The sequence below is a fragment of the Labeo rohita genome, chromosome 14 (assembly GCF_022985175.1).
Source record: "Labeo rohita strain BAU-BD-2019 chromosome 14, IGBB_LRoh.1.0, whole genome shotgun sequence".
NCBI classification, from domain to species: Eukaryota; Metazoa; Chordata; class Actinopteri; order Cypriniformes; family Cyprinidae; genus Labeo; species Labeo rohita.
In genome coordinates, this window is record NC_066882.1 from 16349298 (window position 1) to 16366151 (window position 16854).

General features: G+C 33.9%; 2 protein-coding genes across 2 annotated transcripts; one reads left to right on the forward strand and one right to left on the reverse strand.

Moving 5' to 3' along the window:
• The first annotated feature begins 1169 nt into the window (after positions 1-1169).
• On the forward strand, positions 1170-11801 carry sfxn5b (sideroflexin 5b). The gene is given in 15 exon segments (XM_051127143.1): positions 1170-1314; positions 4453-4521; positions 4731-4808; positions 4890-4916; positions 4994-5020; positions 5022-5049; positions 6777-6802; positions 7086-7139; positions 7360-7416; positions 7701-7766; positions 8014-8104; positions 10240-10355; positions 10540-10625; positions 10798-10915; positions 11091-11801. Coding segments are annotated over 15 exon segments (978 nt in total). The 5' UTR covers positions 1170-1257; the 3' UTR covers positions 11169-11801.
• Positions 11802-12203: 402 nt separating this feature from the next.
• On the reverse strand, positions 12204-16014 carry zgc:153018 (Transmembrane protein 179-like). Its single transcript, XM_051127144.1, has 4 exons — positions 15486-16014; positions 13995-14132; positions 13675-13753; positions 12204-13566 (listed from the first exon to the last, which is right to left on the reverse strand). Exons 1-4 carry the CDS (start codon positions 15806-15808, stop codon positions 13360-13362), a joined length of 747 nt encoding a protein of 248 aa, XP_050983101.1. The 5' UTR covers positions 15809-16014; the 3' UTR covers positions 12204-13359.
• Between the last annotated feature and the right edge of the window lie 840 nt (positions 16015-16854).

Sequence of the window (16854 nt, forward strand, 5' to 3'; positions counted from 1 at the left end):
AGTTTTGTACAGCTAAAAAAAAAGCTGGATGGATGAGACCGGAAGTCACACCCATAAAATTTACAAATGGCCCCGCCCACTCTTACAAGAAGGAATAGGTGGATAGGCTTGATTGACAGTGTTAAAACGCTGTACTAAGTGAGAAGTAACAAACAGAAAATGTTTATTTTAAACCAAACTAACACCACTCAACAACATTTATTTGTCTGATATGGTTAGTTTTATTATGATTCAATGAATTGAATCTCCTAAATGTGATTATTCAAGATTGACTATTTTTAAGTTATTAAAGAGATATTATTTTAACTGGTGGGTAGATGTTTTCTGCTCCTTCTGTGACCATATTTATGACAGGGGGTGGAATTCATTTAATATTTTTAATATTTAATATTTAATATAATTTAACATTTAATCATCCACTGAAAAGCAGCTAATCTGAATACCCTTACAATATCGGTGTGGTTATGGCTCTGATATTCACGTTATTAATTATTTTTGTATTACATGCAGTGTGACAACCAACACTCTTATCTTAAAGATATTATTCTTATAATTAATTCATGATTCATTTGAACCATTCAAGACTTGTATCCACCTTTTTCTTCAGTGTGGAAGTAACCCTATGGGCGAGACTTCCAGTTCATTATCCGCCATAGGGAAATAACAAGAAGAATAACAACGTGCCCTAAGTGTTACACTGTTTGCACTACAAACCAGTGTGTTCATAATTAAGATAATACATAAAAAACAATGGTAAGACACAGCAATTTGCAATATCAAGCAGCACAATGAGCTTTTTGTATAGCTAATAATAGCTGGACGTGGGTGAGACCAGAATTCCACTCTTACGGGAAGAAAAAAGGTGGATAATGATTTTAACTTGATAGGTGATTTCAGATTCATTCATAAAATTTTCGTGTATATGTATTTTTGTGGTTACAGGGTATATTTAAAGCAAGCTATGGTTATTTTTTCTAGATGCAAATTATTTTGCTCAACCTCAAAGTTGTCAGAAGGCTGCAGATTTTTTAAAAATACTGTGGAAAAAACATCGTGATGTAAATCTTTAAGACTTTTGTAATTGTAAAGGGTGTGGAAGGCGCTCTATCTGCTTTGTCTTGAGTTGAACATGAAACTACACTTCCCATGAACCCCTGCGAGCTATTGCTTCACTAGTTTCGTACCCGAGTTGACTATTCTTACAAATTCCGTCTCATGGACCTTTTTATTATTTAACATCACTCCACCGCTGCTGAGATGGCGGAATCTGCGTCTTGCCCGGTGTTTCAGCTGGGAAAACCGCGTTACGAGCAGGTAAAGAGTTTGCCGCGATGTTAAAGTGCATCTTTGTCTGGGCATTTTTGATGGGCGTTGATAAACAACATAATGTGTGTAGATACCTTTGCTTTGCTCCAGCACTGTACTGTGAAAGTCACCCGTTTCTCACGTTTTTTTGCGTTGTGTCTTTTACTCGTTGCATCATCGCAATATAACTGGCCGATGCAAGAATTGTTCGTGATGAGCGTAACACAGGTTTAGGTCGCGCCGTTATATTAGAAACCCCTAAAACATCAGATGCATGCACAACAGCTTTTCTTTTTATATGCAAATAGCAGGAAATGAGTAGGACAGGATTGTTTTGTTATTGTAAAAAATGTTGAATACAATTTCACTAGTCACTTTTATTTTTGCATTACATGGGAGTGATTTCGCGGGACGTTATTAAAGTTCATAATTTTTCTGGAAAGCTGGAAAAACTGTCTGTCCTCCCTGTTTTATTATTTTTTTTTCTAAATCAAATGTGCCTGGACACCGTATTCAAGTTTTGCATTTTGAAATAGAACCGCTTTTGCTAAACGAATGCAAATAATTGTCTCATCAATTGTGTTATCTGTGAAAATCTCACGCACTCGTGTCGGTCAAATGAATGACCATCTATTTAAGTCCTGTTGCCTCCATGGAAACACCGCGGTCATCCTAATTAACCCGTTCAGACCCGAATTATATTCAGTGGAATCAAAAATATGACCATTTTATTTATACTGGTAATTCAGTTATAAATGTGCATTGTAATTAAAGTCAACATTTTAAAATGTTGCAAGCGCGTAAAACAGTGTAAAAGCTTGAGAAACATTAATAAATAATTTAACTTAATTTTGAAAAGTGGATAAATTTTGTAGTTAATTGTTATTGAAAGCAAGTGTCATTTTTGCAGTCATATACAGCTTTTGCTTACATTGAAACCCACTGTCTAATACCATGTATAGTGCATTAAAAAAACTGTATAAAAACTGTTTAATATGATATTATGATTGCAATACTGAATCATTTTCTCAGTTCTCCACTGAAATGGACACTGTGTCTGAATGGTTTAACACGCACTCTGAAATCAGTACGTGCATGTCAGTCATCAGTGTTTTTCTCTGGGTTTGTTAGGAGCAAGTGCAGACAGTTATAGCTAGACATGATGAACTGAAAACCTTACATCTGTATTGTCTTCAACAGAGGGTAGAATGGCGAGGTATCTGCCTTCCCTTTGTTAGTCTGCTGTCATATATTGTCTCTGAATGCATCCAAATGAATACTTCGCTCAGTAATATTTTTGGTGCAATCATGAGTTTCATCTGATTATTATGCCATTTGCTGTCCAAATTAGTCTGTGTTGAGTCCACAGGGAATGCAATCAAACAAAAGATCACTGCCCCGCTCACAAGCTGCTCTAAGATATTTCTGAAAATATATATGCTAATATAGTCTTTCGCCTGTGTTCACTGAGTTTTCATTGAATCAAAATCGAATTAGTTTTATGGCAAAATCCAGCACACGTGCACTTGACTAATGCAGACTGTTATCTTTTTTATTGCTGCTGTTTTTAGATGAAATCAATGCATCTGAAGGATATGGGTGTATGTTTTCTTCCTGCTCCATCTCTGCTAACTGTGTTGCATATTCTCTGGGGAGCAGAAACACATGCATAATTAACAAGTCTTCTCCAGCAGACATGCGCTCACATGGCTCTGCAACAGCTTTGAAGCAAGTGTCTGTAGCCTAGAAATAGCATTATTACCCGAGCAAAGTCAGATTTTCCCTGCTCTCTTTACTATATATTGTAAGACACAATGGATTTCAGCTTTTTTATACCTTGTCCCTGGATAAATCATTTAGATGCAGTTGATCGAAGCTGCTTTTTTTACACTGTGTTCTTTGCCAAATAAACCCTTGGCATGCTCAACCATCGGGCCTCTGAAACAGTTGGCTCTCAGAAAACCGCTTGCCTTGCTGCCTGGGGTTCAGAGACAGTGAGAATGTTGATGCAGGCATTCGTCACTCCTTTGAGGATATTCTGCACAACCTGTCAGTGCGTTGTCATTGCAAACCTAAAATATTATATTATTATATAAGCTAAAATTAGAACAGCTCTTAAGGTACAAAACAGCAAGTTTGAATCGTGTTTTGGTTTGTGCTGTGAGCACACTACCATTCGAAAGTGTGGGATCAGTAAGATTTTTGATTAAAAAAAAATTTCTGCTCATCAAGGCTGCACTTATTTATTAAAACTACAGAAAAAGTGGTAATACTGTGAAATATTATTGCAATTTAAAATAGTGGCTTTCTGTTTTAATATACTTTAAAATAGAATTTATTCTTGTGATGCAAAGCTGAATTTTCAGCATCATTACTCCAGTCTTCTCACATGATTCTTTACAAATCATTCTAATATGCTGATTTACAGTATTATTAATTTTGGAAACAGTTGAGCTGCTTAATATATTTTTTTGAACCTGTGATACTTTTTTTCAGGATTCTTTGATGAATAAAACTTTAAAAAGAACAGCGTTTATTTAGATTAGAAATCTTTTGTAACAATATACACTATCGTTCAAAGTTTAGGATCAGTACATTTTTTTAATTTTTATTTCTTAAAAGAAATTAATAGTTTGATTCAGCAAGGATGTGTTCAATTGATAAAAAGTGATAGTAAAGACTTATATTGTTAGGAAAGTTTTTTACTTTTATTCATCAAAGAATCCTGAAAAATGTATCACAGGTCCAAAAAAAAAATATTAAGCATCTGTTTCTAACACTGATAATGAATCAGCATATTAGAATGATTTCTAAAGGATCATGTGACACTGAAGACTGGAGTAATGTTGCTGAAAAATCATCTTTGCTTCCCAGAAATCAATTATATTTTAAAGTATATTAAAATAGAAAATAGATTTTACATTGTAATAATAGTTCATAATATTACTTTTTGTGTATTTTTAAGCAAGTAAATGGAACTTTGGAGCATAAGAGACTTCTATAAAAAAATCTTTCAGTGTTTTTAATCCCAATGATCACAAGCTTTTGAACGGCAATGTAGGTTGTCCTGTTTGCATCTGTACTTCCTCTTAGGTTCTGGCTAGGAATGTAAGTTTGTGAAACTGAAGGAATGTTTTTCTTCCTTAGAGCACATTTCTTGGCAGGTTGAGACATTTCATTGATATCATCGACCCCTCCACTTTGTTTGTCACAGAGGTATGGAAATCTTCCCTATGTTATATTAATTGAGGTGAACGAATCAGTGAGTTGCCTTGTTTATACCCTGCAATGATCTTTCCTTTCTTTTATGTAGTGTAATTATGTCACATCTATAAAGAATGAATGTTGATTCTAATCAACTAATTAATTCTGGATGAGTCGAAGCCTGTGGTTATTCCTTTCAGATTTCTGTTTCATCTTTATAGAGTCGTTTAAAAGAATGTATCAAACTCCTGGATGATTTCAAGCAAGGGAATCTTCCTCCAGGAATTACAGATCACCAGGTGAATCTCAGACGTTTCAACAGATAACTTATGTAATACATGTGGTGCAGTGTTTTATAACGGCTTGTGTTCTGTGTTTAGCTCTGGGAGGCTCAGAAGGTGAAGCAGGTGAGTCTTGTGGTCATTCTTCACTGTCACTTTGAAATGATGGTTGGAATTACAGTTACTGACTTGTCTCCTTTCAGGCCATCATTCACCCTGATACCGGTGAAAAAAATCTTCATGCCTTTCCGCATGTCAGGTAAGAGCATTGAGAGGGTTAGAAACATTTGAATAATATTAAAAAAAACATACCTATCCCTGTATACACAAACATAACTTTGGTGTCAGTACAATAATTTTTTGACAGAAAATAATATATATTATTCAGGATCTTTGTCTCTCTCTCTCTTTCTCTTTCTATATAAATGTATACATTAAATCGATTAAATATGTCAGGAAAGATTTTTACATTGTTACAAAAAATACATATATTGTAAATGATCAAAGAATCCTGAGAAAAAAAAAGAAAATCCAGGGAAAAAATTGAGTTTGTTTCCACAAAATATAAGCAGCACAAATGTGTTTAGCATTTATAATAAGAAGAAATGATAGAAATAGAATATATACTGAAGACGGGAGTAATGGCTGTAGAAAATTTAATATCAGAGGTATAATTTTATATTTTAATTTTTTAAATACTTCACAATGCTGTTAACTAGTTAACATGAACAATACCTCTACAGTATTTATTACTATTAGTTATTGTTAATTTCAGCATTTACTAATGCATTATTAAAATCACAAGTTGTGTTTGTTAACATTAGATAATGCACTGTGAACTGACATGAACAAACAATATTTTCTTAACTAACAATAACAAAGATTAATAAACACTGTAATGAATGTATTGTTTATTGTTAATTAATGTTAGTTAGAATTATTTCAGGTTTCTTTGATAAATGGAAAGTTTAGAAGAACAGCATTTATCTGAAATAGAAATCTTTTGTAACATTATAAATGTCTTTACCATCACTTTTGATCAATTTAAAGCATCCTTGCTAAATAAAAGTATTAATTTATAGAATTTCTACCACACAAAAATGTTACTGACTCCAAACTTTTGAATAGTGTAGTGCATAATAATACAAAAGTATTTTATTTGGGATAAATGCTGATCTTTGGCTCTTTCTATTCATCAAAGAATCCTGAAAAAAATGCACTCAACTGTTTTAAATTGGTGATGATGATGATGATAATAATGATAATAATAACAATAATAATATTTGTTCTGGAACAGCATATTAGAATGATTTCTGAAGGATCATGTGACACTGAAGACTGGAGTAATGATGCTGAAAATTTAGCTTTGATCACAGGAAAAAAATTACATTTAAAAATATATTCAAATAGAAAGCAGTTAGTGTATATAGTAAAAATATACCACAATATTACTGCTTTTGCTGTATTTTGGATCAAATAAATGCAGCCTTGGTGAGCAGAAAACAACATTAAATATCTTACTGTTCAAAAAATGTTGACCGGTAGTGAATTTAAGTGTATTCAAATAGAAAAAAGTTATTTTAAATTAAAATAATATTCCAAAATATTACTGTTTTTACTGTATTTTGATCCTTGGATCCTTTTTTTTAAAAACATTGTAATTATATAGAAAGTCTATTTTCTTGTCTATTGTTGTTTGTTAGTTTACTGAAATTATGATGTGTATTCCAGATGTTATTCAAAATGTACATTATAGATATTATTCTGGATGTGTACGCCCAAAAACAGTGATTTTCTATGCATGTGTGCAACAGTTTGGTCATGCCGTGAAATTAATAATAGAACTGCACCATACTAACGCTGCTTAGAATTAAAGTAATAAATATTCAAACAAACGCAAATGAGGTGAGGAGAGCCATAGAGGTTATTTTTACTCTGTTCTGATTTCTGAGTTCTAATTTGCTGTTATCTGGATGCATTTGACAGGCTATGTGCCGTTTGGAACGCCAATCGTAAGTCTTCTGTTTGTTTATAAAAAAAGATCAAAGTGCAAAACAAAGACCACACACACAGAGCAAATATGAGAGACGAAAGCCTTGTCAGCCATTGCCAATACATCCAGTGTTGGCACATCCAAATCTTCTAAGCACGAGCTGTTGAAATCTGCACTGAACTTTTGAAGTCTGTAATAAACCTTTGTTTGTATAGATAGGTGTAAATTATTAACCAGAGTATTGCTGTATGCGCAGTTAACTAGTTATCAGAAGTGATGTTTCTTAAATGATTCTCTTGCAGGTTGTTGGTCTTCTCCTTCCAAACCAGACTTTGGCCTCTACTGTGTTCTGGCAGGTAAAGTGGCTTGTTCCCATCATTTGAGCGCCTTAATGCCAGGAAGGCTAAAAGCTGTCTCTGCCTCTGTCAGTATTCCAACATGTAATTTGACCAAAGTAGTCCCAACTAATTTGATTTCCTATATATATTTGACTTTTACCAGAAGCTGACTTCACAGAAAATAGAATAACAATAATTCAAGTGACTGTCAGGCTAATCGAGAATTTCTCTCCTACAGTGGCTCAACCAGAGTCACAATGCTTGTGTGAACTACGCCAACCGCAATGCCACAAAGGTACGCTCTGAAATACTCTTTTAATTCAGGTCAAGTTTAGAAAAAAATTTAGGTTTAACTATTCAGGTTTAACTATTGCAGATGGCCAATCAGTGAAGCGTTACTTCTTCTCGATTCCATTTGAATGATCATTGTTGTGTCCTGAGGGCCAGACGTCTGTTCTGCATCTGACTGTGGTTCACAACCTCAGAGAGTTTTTTTTTTTTTTCATTGCGCAGTCGTCTGTGGTACATTTGCTGCACCTGGATGTTGATGGTTGTTTTTTCCCCCAATTTTATCTTTAGCCAACACCAACCTCAAAGTTTATTCAGGGATACATGGGAGCCGTCACCAGCGCTGTTTCTATTGCAGTAAGTCAGTGATGTACAAGTTTTGTTTAAGATTAATTTTATATGTGATTTATAATGTAAATGTTTCTCATTGTGTCATGACCTATTTATTAATATTTGCCTCTGATATGAAAATAATTTTTAAAAATATATTTTGAAATGTTTAATACCCCCTAGTGTCCTAATATACTACAGTAACGTCTTGTTAGATAATGTTTCACTTTTAAATGTCATTTAAATTCTCCTGTAATATTCTGTCTTGCTGCAGGTGGGACTGAATATACTTATCGAGAAATCCAGCAAATTTAACCCTGCCACCAGACTGTTCATACAGAGGTTTATCCCTTTTCCTGCTGTAGGTACGTCCTTACACAGACAGTTTTACATGTTTTGCTCGGCAGTCCTTCACTCTGCATAGCTTGAAGCTCCCCCTGCTGTTAGTATGAAAGCATAGCACATACACTACTGTTTAAAAGTTTGGAGTCAGTAAGATTTTGTTTTACAGGAGAAGTTCACTTCCAATAATTAAAATTTCCTTATAATTTACTCACCCCTATGTCATCCAAGATGTTCATGTCTTTCTTTCCTCAGTCGAAAAAGAAATTAAGGTATTTGAGAAAAAGGATTTCTAGGATTTTTCTCTTTCTTCAAAGGACTTTAAAGGAGACCATCGGGTTAAAGGTCCAAACTGCAGTTTCAATGCAGCTTCAAAGGGCTCTACACGATCCCAGCTGAGGAATAAGGGATCAGACATTTTCTGAGGAAAATACAAATTTATATACTTTTTACCCATGCAAAGAAAATGTTTTTCAAGCATGCAAAGAAAGTCAAACACCCTTTTCAAAAAAAAGGTAAAACAACAAGGGTTGGAGTTTTTTTCCTTTACCGTACCTTTTGGAATCAAAGTACACAGACGAAGAACTAATCACGCGTGACTTTTCCAACGTGATTACGTAATGCGTGATGTCGAGCTAGTGCATGACACTTTGCATGGTATTTGTGATTAAAAAGTATATTATTTTTTGAAAGAAAATAACCAATTGTTTCGCTAGGTAAGACCTTTAATCCTCAGCTGGGATGGTGTAGAAACCTTTAAAGCTGCACTGAAACTACAGTTTGGACCTTCGACCTGTTTGCCACCATTGAAGTCCAATATGTGGAGAAAAATCCTGGAAAAAAAAAAATTATTTGATCAGCAAAACAGTAATATTGTAAAATGTCATTACATTTTAAATTAACATTTCTTTTTTAATTTATTTTAAAATGTGATTTATTCCTGTGATGGAAAAGCTGAATTTTCAGCACCTATTACAAGTCATACGATCCTTCAGATATAATTCTAATATGCTGATTTGATGCTCAACATTTCTTATTATAGGCAGGTATTTTAGTACAAACTGTGATGCATTTTTATTCATTGATTATTAGAACAGCGTATTTTAATCAAATAAACTGCAGATTCAATTCTTGGGAATTCTTAAAATAATAGACCCATATCAAATGAATATTGTATCAGGCTATTTTCACCTAGCCATGTGGTGGAATCTATATTAAGATGACCTTTTACAGAAACTGGATGTCATTTTTTTTGTTTAGCATGGATGCTCTTCATTAAAGGAGAAGTTCACTTCCAGCATAAAAATTTCCTGATAATTTACAAACCCCCATGTCATCCGAGATGTTCATGTCTTTCTTTCTTCAGTCGAAAAGAAATTAAGGTTTTTGAGGGAAACATTTCAGGATGTTTCTCCATATAGTGGACTTTAATGGGAGTAAACGGGTTGAAGGTCCAAACTGCAGTTTCAATGCAGCTTCAAAGGGCTCTACATGATCCCAGCTGAGGAATAAGGGTCTTATCTAGCAAAACAGTATCTACTTTTTCACCACTAATGCTCATCTTGCACTAGCTCTGCGATGGGCATGCATGTCTGGATGCGCAATCATGTTGGAAAGGTCATGTGCGGTTAGTTCTTCCTCTGTGTACTCCAGTTCAAAGAGATAGGTTAGGGCAAAAAAACTCCATCTCAATATTTTCGTAAAGGGCATTTGATTTTATTTGCACGTTTGCTTTGTAAACACTGGGTCTGTACTTCTGCCTATGGCATGTGTGCATGATTATGTAATGGGTGTGGTCGAACTAGTGCAAGATGAACATTTGTGGTTAAAAGGTATATAAATTTACATTTCATTTTTAAGAAAATGACCAATTGTTTCTCTAGATAAGACCCTTATTCCTCAGCTGGGTTTGTGTAGAGCCCTTTGAAGCTGCATTGAAACAATGCAATTTGGACCTTCAACCAGTTGGTCACGATTGAAGTCCACTATATGGAGAAAAATCCTGGAATGTTTTCCTCAAAAACCTTAATTTCTTTGCAGCTGAAGAAAGAAAGGCATGAACATCTTGGACGACATGGGGGTGAGTAAATTATTAGGAATGTTTTTTATTCTGGAAGTGAACTTCTCCTTTAAGATGCGTGTGTGTTTTTCTTCTCAGCCAGTGCGAACATCTGTAACGTGGCTTTGATGAGACACAATGAGCTGTCTGAGGGAATAGATGTATTAGACAGCAACGGGAATGTAGTGGGATCCTCACGGATAGCTGCCAAACATGTGCGTATGTCAGTTGCAACACCCAACATCAATTTGTTGATAGCTTTTTTGCCCTAAATGTTTATTGTTGATGATTTAATTTCAGATTAATACAAGGTAGCCATAACAGCAAAATTGTATTCTTACTAGCCATGTTGTACAATTACATGAATTTTCAAAAGTAATTCTTTTCCCTTTTTTTCAGGCACTGATAGAGACAGCATTAACACGAGTAGCACTACCACTGCCAATCTTTGTCCTTCCACCAATCATAATGGCCTTCTTGGAAAAGTATAGAGTTACTTTTGCCTCACTTGCATTTAAATTCTTTTCTGAATGGGAATTCATTTTTATTATTAATGAATAACTATGTTATAAATATATATTAACATACATTATTAATTATTGTTTAATAGCTACAAGAACACATTCATGAGAGTCTGTTTTTCCTGTCCTCTGCCAGGCTTCCTCTGATGCAGGCCCATCGCAGGATGATGCTGCCTGTGCACAGTTTAGTATGTCTGGCAGTTTTTGGTCTGTCATTGCCGCTGGCTATCAGTCTCTTCCCACAGATGTCAGAGGTATTGCAGCAACACCTGCATCACTTCCCCTCTTCCTCTACAGCAAACAATTGCTGCAGCAGGTTTAATTTTGTCTGTCGACCTTATGCCATTAATCTTTTCATGCGTGCGTGTGCTCGGAATAATAAATATTTTTGCAGGGAATCGCTTGCTAATCATTCTTTGCTCCTCACAGATCGAGGCATCTCACCTTGAGCCGGAAATTGCCATGGCAACAGATTGCAAGGTGCTGACTTACAACAAGGGACTGTGATGAAAGAGAGAGAAGTTTAATCAGCTGTCGAAGATTGCCAAGGACGTGTAGCATAACAGGTGCAAACAGTATTGAGGAGGAAAAATGCATTCTGAGCAATAGTAAACCAGCTAACCCTTTCTATAACTGCTGAGCCATTATCAGTTTTATAGTACTGCTGATAAAGTAATAATTACAGTATTTACTGACAGGGAGGAAACAAGGCCTTACATTAAATGATTTTATATAATAATAAATATAATAATGTTGTTATTCAAGCAAATTATGAATAATGAGAGTAGTTAGGTGCAGCTTTAAATTATAAATTATTCTATGGTCAGTGAATGCACTTTAATGACAATGTAATTGCAATGAACTGTTTATTTGCATGTCACACTTAATATTTTCCAAATCCCTGAAGAAATGTTTATTTCTTGTTGTTTTTATGTGTACTTGTACAGAGTTTTAGTCCTTAAGTATTAACATTTTAAAACTATTTCTATTGCAGTATTGACACAAATATATGTTTGAAATTGTACTATTTGTGGTCTATTTAAACAATGAATATTTTTATGGTATTAACATTTAATTAATTTGTTTTAATAACACAATTTTAATAAACACTCTACCAGTCAAAAGTTTTTTTTTCTAATATGCTGTATTGCTTTTCAAGCAACATTTGTTATTTTGTATCACTTTGTATCACAGCACTCAGCTGTTTTCAACATAATAATAATTAATATTTTTGAGCAGTAAATCAAAATAATAGAATGATTTCTGAAGGATCATGTGACTGGAGTAATAATGCTAAAATTCAGCTTTGAAATCACAGGAATAAATTATATTTTAAAATATATTTTTTATAAAAAAACAGTTATTTTAAATAGTAAAAATATTTCTACATTTTTCAAAGTCATTTAAGACTTTGGATCCAAAATCTTAGTTTAAAAAACTTTTGACTGGTAGTTTCCTTTTACCATTATTTTGCCATGTAAAACTTAATATTTTATTTTGGCAATTATTTTGTTTAAAAGAAATACAACAAAGTTGACAAACTTAATATCAAGACACCATGTTCTATTACCTTTACTCAAGTGAAAAGGGCTTATAAATAGGACATAATGGATACAAACAGCGGTATAAAACACAAGCATCATCACATTTCCAAACCATAAATGAACATTTCTCTCTCATCTCCCTCCTGCTTCTTATTCAACTGTTTGCGTTTCACAACAATCCTCCAGGTCAAAGGTTCAGGATTCAAAAAGGATGAGCAACATTCTTGACATTCCGTCTCATGTTTTTCCAGCTTCTCCTTGTCTCTGAATTTCCATCACATCAATTAAGCAATGCAACCCAGCAAAAGTGGATTTTGAACCAGGAGGTTGCATCAACACAACCAGCTTCATATAAGAAACCTTCACTGGATTTGAAAGAGAACGTCAGGTTTGAGTGCCAGTACCATTCAGTATTCACAGTACGAAACAAGCATGGGTCAGACTTGAGCACATGCAACGGGCTAGTCTTTCCTTCCCATTCACTTAAACTTCACATTATATGGCTGAACATATAAAGTTAGACAATATCTTGCACATGCAAGAGCAATGCATTAATAGTGCAATATATCATATATTTGAGAAACATTTTACCTCAATGTAAGCACTAAGCTACATGACAAAAACTTATCAACAAATGCACAAAAAGAGATAAAACCCAGGCTAATTCTGATTACTGAGGTTATTCTTTGTGTAACATGCGTGGGAATTGTGGGGATTGTCTGTTTAGATTAGAAGTCAATTCCCTTTTACGTTAATCTTGACCAGTCTTCTTGTTCCATCTTAAAGGGAACCCTGGGTATTCGTCCAAAGGCATCTTCCCATTCTTTTCTCCTTTTCTTATCGCCAGGAAAGCAGTGAAGACTTACATCACTTCTTGTTGCCATTCGCTTGAAATGTACAACCAAAAGCAGAGTAAAAATAGCAACAGGTAGCAGCAGTAGCTCACGCATGCAGCCAATTCACGTCATTTGAAATAATGGCGCCCCTATAGTACAAAATATGTATAAAACGATTTGGATTTTTTAAATAACGTAAATCTTTCATTGGCTTTCTAATACGTATTTCAGTAAGAGCTGTTATTTATGTTATATTAAGCCATACAAGTCTTAAATACTCAGGGTTCCCTTTAAAACTGGTCTATGAACACTGTGTGGCTAAATAAAAACACTGGGAGTGTGGGAAGGGTGTGAGTGTGGATGTGGATGATGAATGGGACACTCCACTTGAGTTTGGCCCAGGAGGAATTCCTTCTCTCTGGATAAACACGGCCCACTGATCTGCTGACTGTGGGAATGATAGAGCCTCAGGAAGGACAAAATAGAGTGAGCCAACCATAGAGCCGTTACACACCACAGAGAGATCTGCAAAGAGAGACACACTTAGGATAATGCTGCACCATGTTAAATATGCATGCTTTGTTGCCCCACAGATCTCAGAATGAAAAACAAGTTACTACATTTGCTCCTTACCTGCGCACAATTGAGTTCAGAGTAGAAAGAGGATGTCTCAACGTCCAGATAAAGAGGAACAGACTGTGACTCAGCACAGCTGCACAGACAAGATAGAATCATTAAATACATCACATTGTGTAGACATTTCATTTATTCATGAAACGTGTGCATTCAACCGTATATGTTGTATTTTTATTAAATATGAATACTGCATGCTTTTTATGTTTTTGGACCATATTCAAAGTCTCTAAAGCTGATTTGAAACTACATGTATTGTGAAAAGTGCTACACAAACAAACTATCTTCAAATCAGTTTATAGATTTAAAGATCTGTGTACCTGAAGGGTCTGGTGTTGTGGTCCGTAACAGTGTTGCACCAAGACACCAGGCCCAGGGTGAGAGTAACACTGGCCCCTCCAGAGAGGAAGAGCACACACAGACTCAACAGCAGCGTGAGGAAGGCAGAAAACAGCGTGCTGCAAGAAAAGCAGGGAAAATTAAAACCAATGGATCATGCAGTTTCGTTTGTGATACATATAAGTTTGATTTCTCCAATGACCATATTATAACACTATTTTATTTGTCAAATATACAAAACATGAATTTAATTTTACTTAATATACACATATATTAGGTAAATACCTATAAAATATATAAATATGTATAATTATATATTGTACTTAAATCGTAATATATTGTATGTTTTTTTTAATGTACACAAATATTAAATAACATTACACTGATATACATATTATTCAATTATTTAGTAATGTTTTAATATATATATATATATGTTTTTAATTATAATATATATAATTGTTTTTCTAAATAACATTAAACTGAACTTTTTATATATATATATATATATATATATATATATATAGTTTGTGATACATGTAAGTTTAATTTCTCCAATGACCATATTATAACACTATTTAATTTGTCAAATATACAAAACATGAATTTAATTTAACTTAATATACACAAATATCAAGTAAATACCTATAAAATATATAAATATGTATAATTATATATTGTACTTAAATTGTAATATATTGTGTTTTTTAAATGTACACAAATATTAAATAACATTACACATATACATATTATTCAGTTATTTAGTACTGTTTTATATATATATATATATATATATATATGTGTGTGTGTGTGTGTGTGTGTGTGTGTGTTTTAATTATAATATACATACTTGTTTTTCTAAATAACATTAAACTGAACTTTATATATATATATATATATATAGATAGATAGATAGATAGATAGATAGATAGATAAGTATAAAGTAATATAATTTATATAATGTAAATATTAACGTATGAAACAGTTGAGTTATATATTTTAATTAATTATATATGTAAATCCATTCGTTTAATATTATGTACTATAAGTATATATAATATATATAATATCGCTTTTATTTAAATGGTTTTTAAAATATTTCAAAATAACTGAATATACTTCAAATGTTTATATATTGTAATTACATAAATTGTACTATTATACAACATATGTTTACAATATAATACTGATAATAATAATAATAATAATAATAATAATAATACATTGTATTTATTTTGCGCTTTTCTAATACCCAAAGCGCTTAATATAATAAGCGGTTATTTACACAAATATGAAATAATACACATATACCTCAATACACAGTTTCATGTTATGTTGTTGTTTGATAAAATATGGCTCTGCTAGTTTCTACTGTTATATAGACATGAAGACTAACGTTAAAGGTACCATTAACGAATGTAACACTCGAATTAATTTTTTTTTTATTTTTATGTCACATTTTTAAGACTCACTCGTCATGCCGCCGATGGAGGTAGAACAGGCTCCTCCAGCCCTGAACGGCTCCGTACAACACGGTGAACACACCGACGAATGTGGCGAACTGGCACGCCGCTAACGGTCCCCATTGTTGCACCACCAGATGAGTGACCGTCCGGGACTCTCCCTCGCCCACCGAGAGGTTCTCCGTCCTCCAAAAGCCTTGACTAAACAGCGCGCACCTTCCCTTGAAAGCGGATCCGTTTAAAGCGAGCGGTACGACCACCAACAGTCCAGCTATAACGGACAGGGTGTGGGCGGCGCAGTGAGCCAGCAAGAGTCGCCGATCCAGCTCCATGTACTCGAAGATTAGTTTCAGCCTGTGTGTAGAGAAGCGTAGCCTACCTGCTGAAACCTCGACGTTTGTTTTCGACAGTGTACCAAATGTAAACCTTAAATACTAAGTGGAATTTTACAGCACAACACAGCGAGCGTGTTTGTGTCGGGACTCCTCCCCTCCGACGGCGGGACGCTGCTGGTTACACAACGGTTGAGCTCCGCTCGGCTCTGACTTTTGACTGTGACAGGCGGCGTGTGACGCACTCTCACACGATCATCACGTACTGCAACACAAATGGAATCTTTTATATCAGATGTGCGTGTAATTTCATTTGATTTGATTTAAATACTCAAGACATTTAATTAGAAATGTACATAAAAGTGGTTGTTGGTTTGTTGGGGGTTTTCCATGACAAAGGCAGCGCCACACCCCTTTTAAAGCTTAATTCGGTCAGTGGATCAGCGCCGCGTGATGCTGAAAATGGGTCATCCATCATGCAAAGACTGTCTCGAAATCAGACGTCATGCTGGATTTTGTTACCAGTGGAAACGTTTAAAGTGGTCTGGCATTTAACCAGACCCACTTTACCAAAAAAAAAAAAAAAATCGCATTTGATACTTCAAATTTAAAGTTCAGATAAAAACGCATATCGGAATTCTTTTATATTATACATACTAAAATAAAATATGTTTTAAAATGTGTTATATTTTAAAATTCTACTCTAATAATAAAAATGTGAGACTCCTGAAACAATATAATAAATGTTATATAGCCAGATATTTATGAGGATCTACATTTTTCTAGCTACTTGTTAGTGTTTTCAGTTTATCCATTAATTTATTGTGTTTATTTTATATAAATGTTTTATGTTCATATATAATTTAGTACTTAAATTATTCTTGCAGTCAAAATCTTTTAATGTTTTTTAAAAGTAATGTTTTTCTGCTCACCAAGCCTGCATTTATTTGATCCAAAGTAGAGCAAAAACAGCAAAATTTTCAAATATTTTTACTATTTAAAATAACTGTTTTCTATTTAAATATACTTCAACATGTAATTTATTC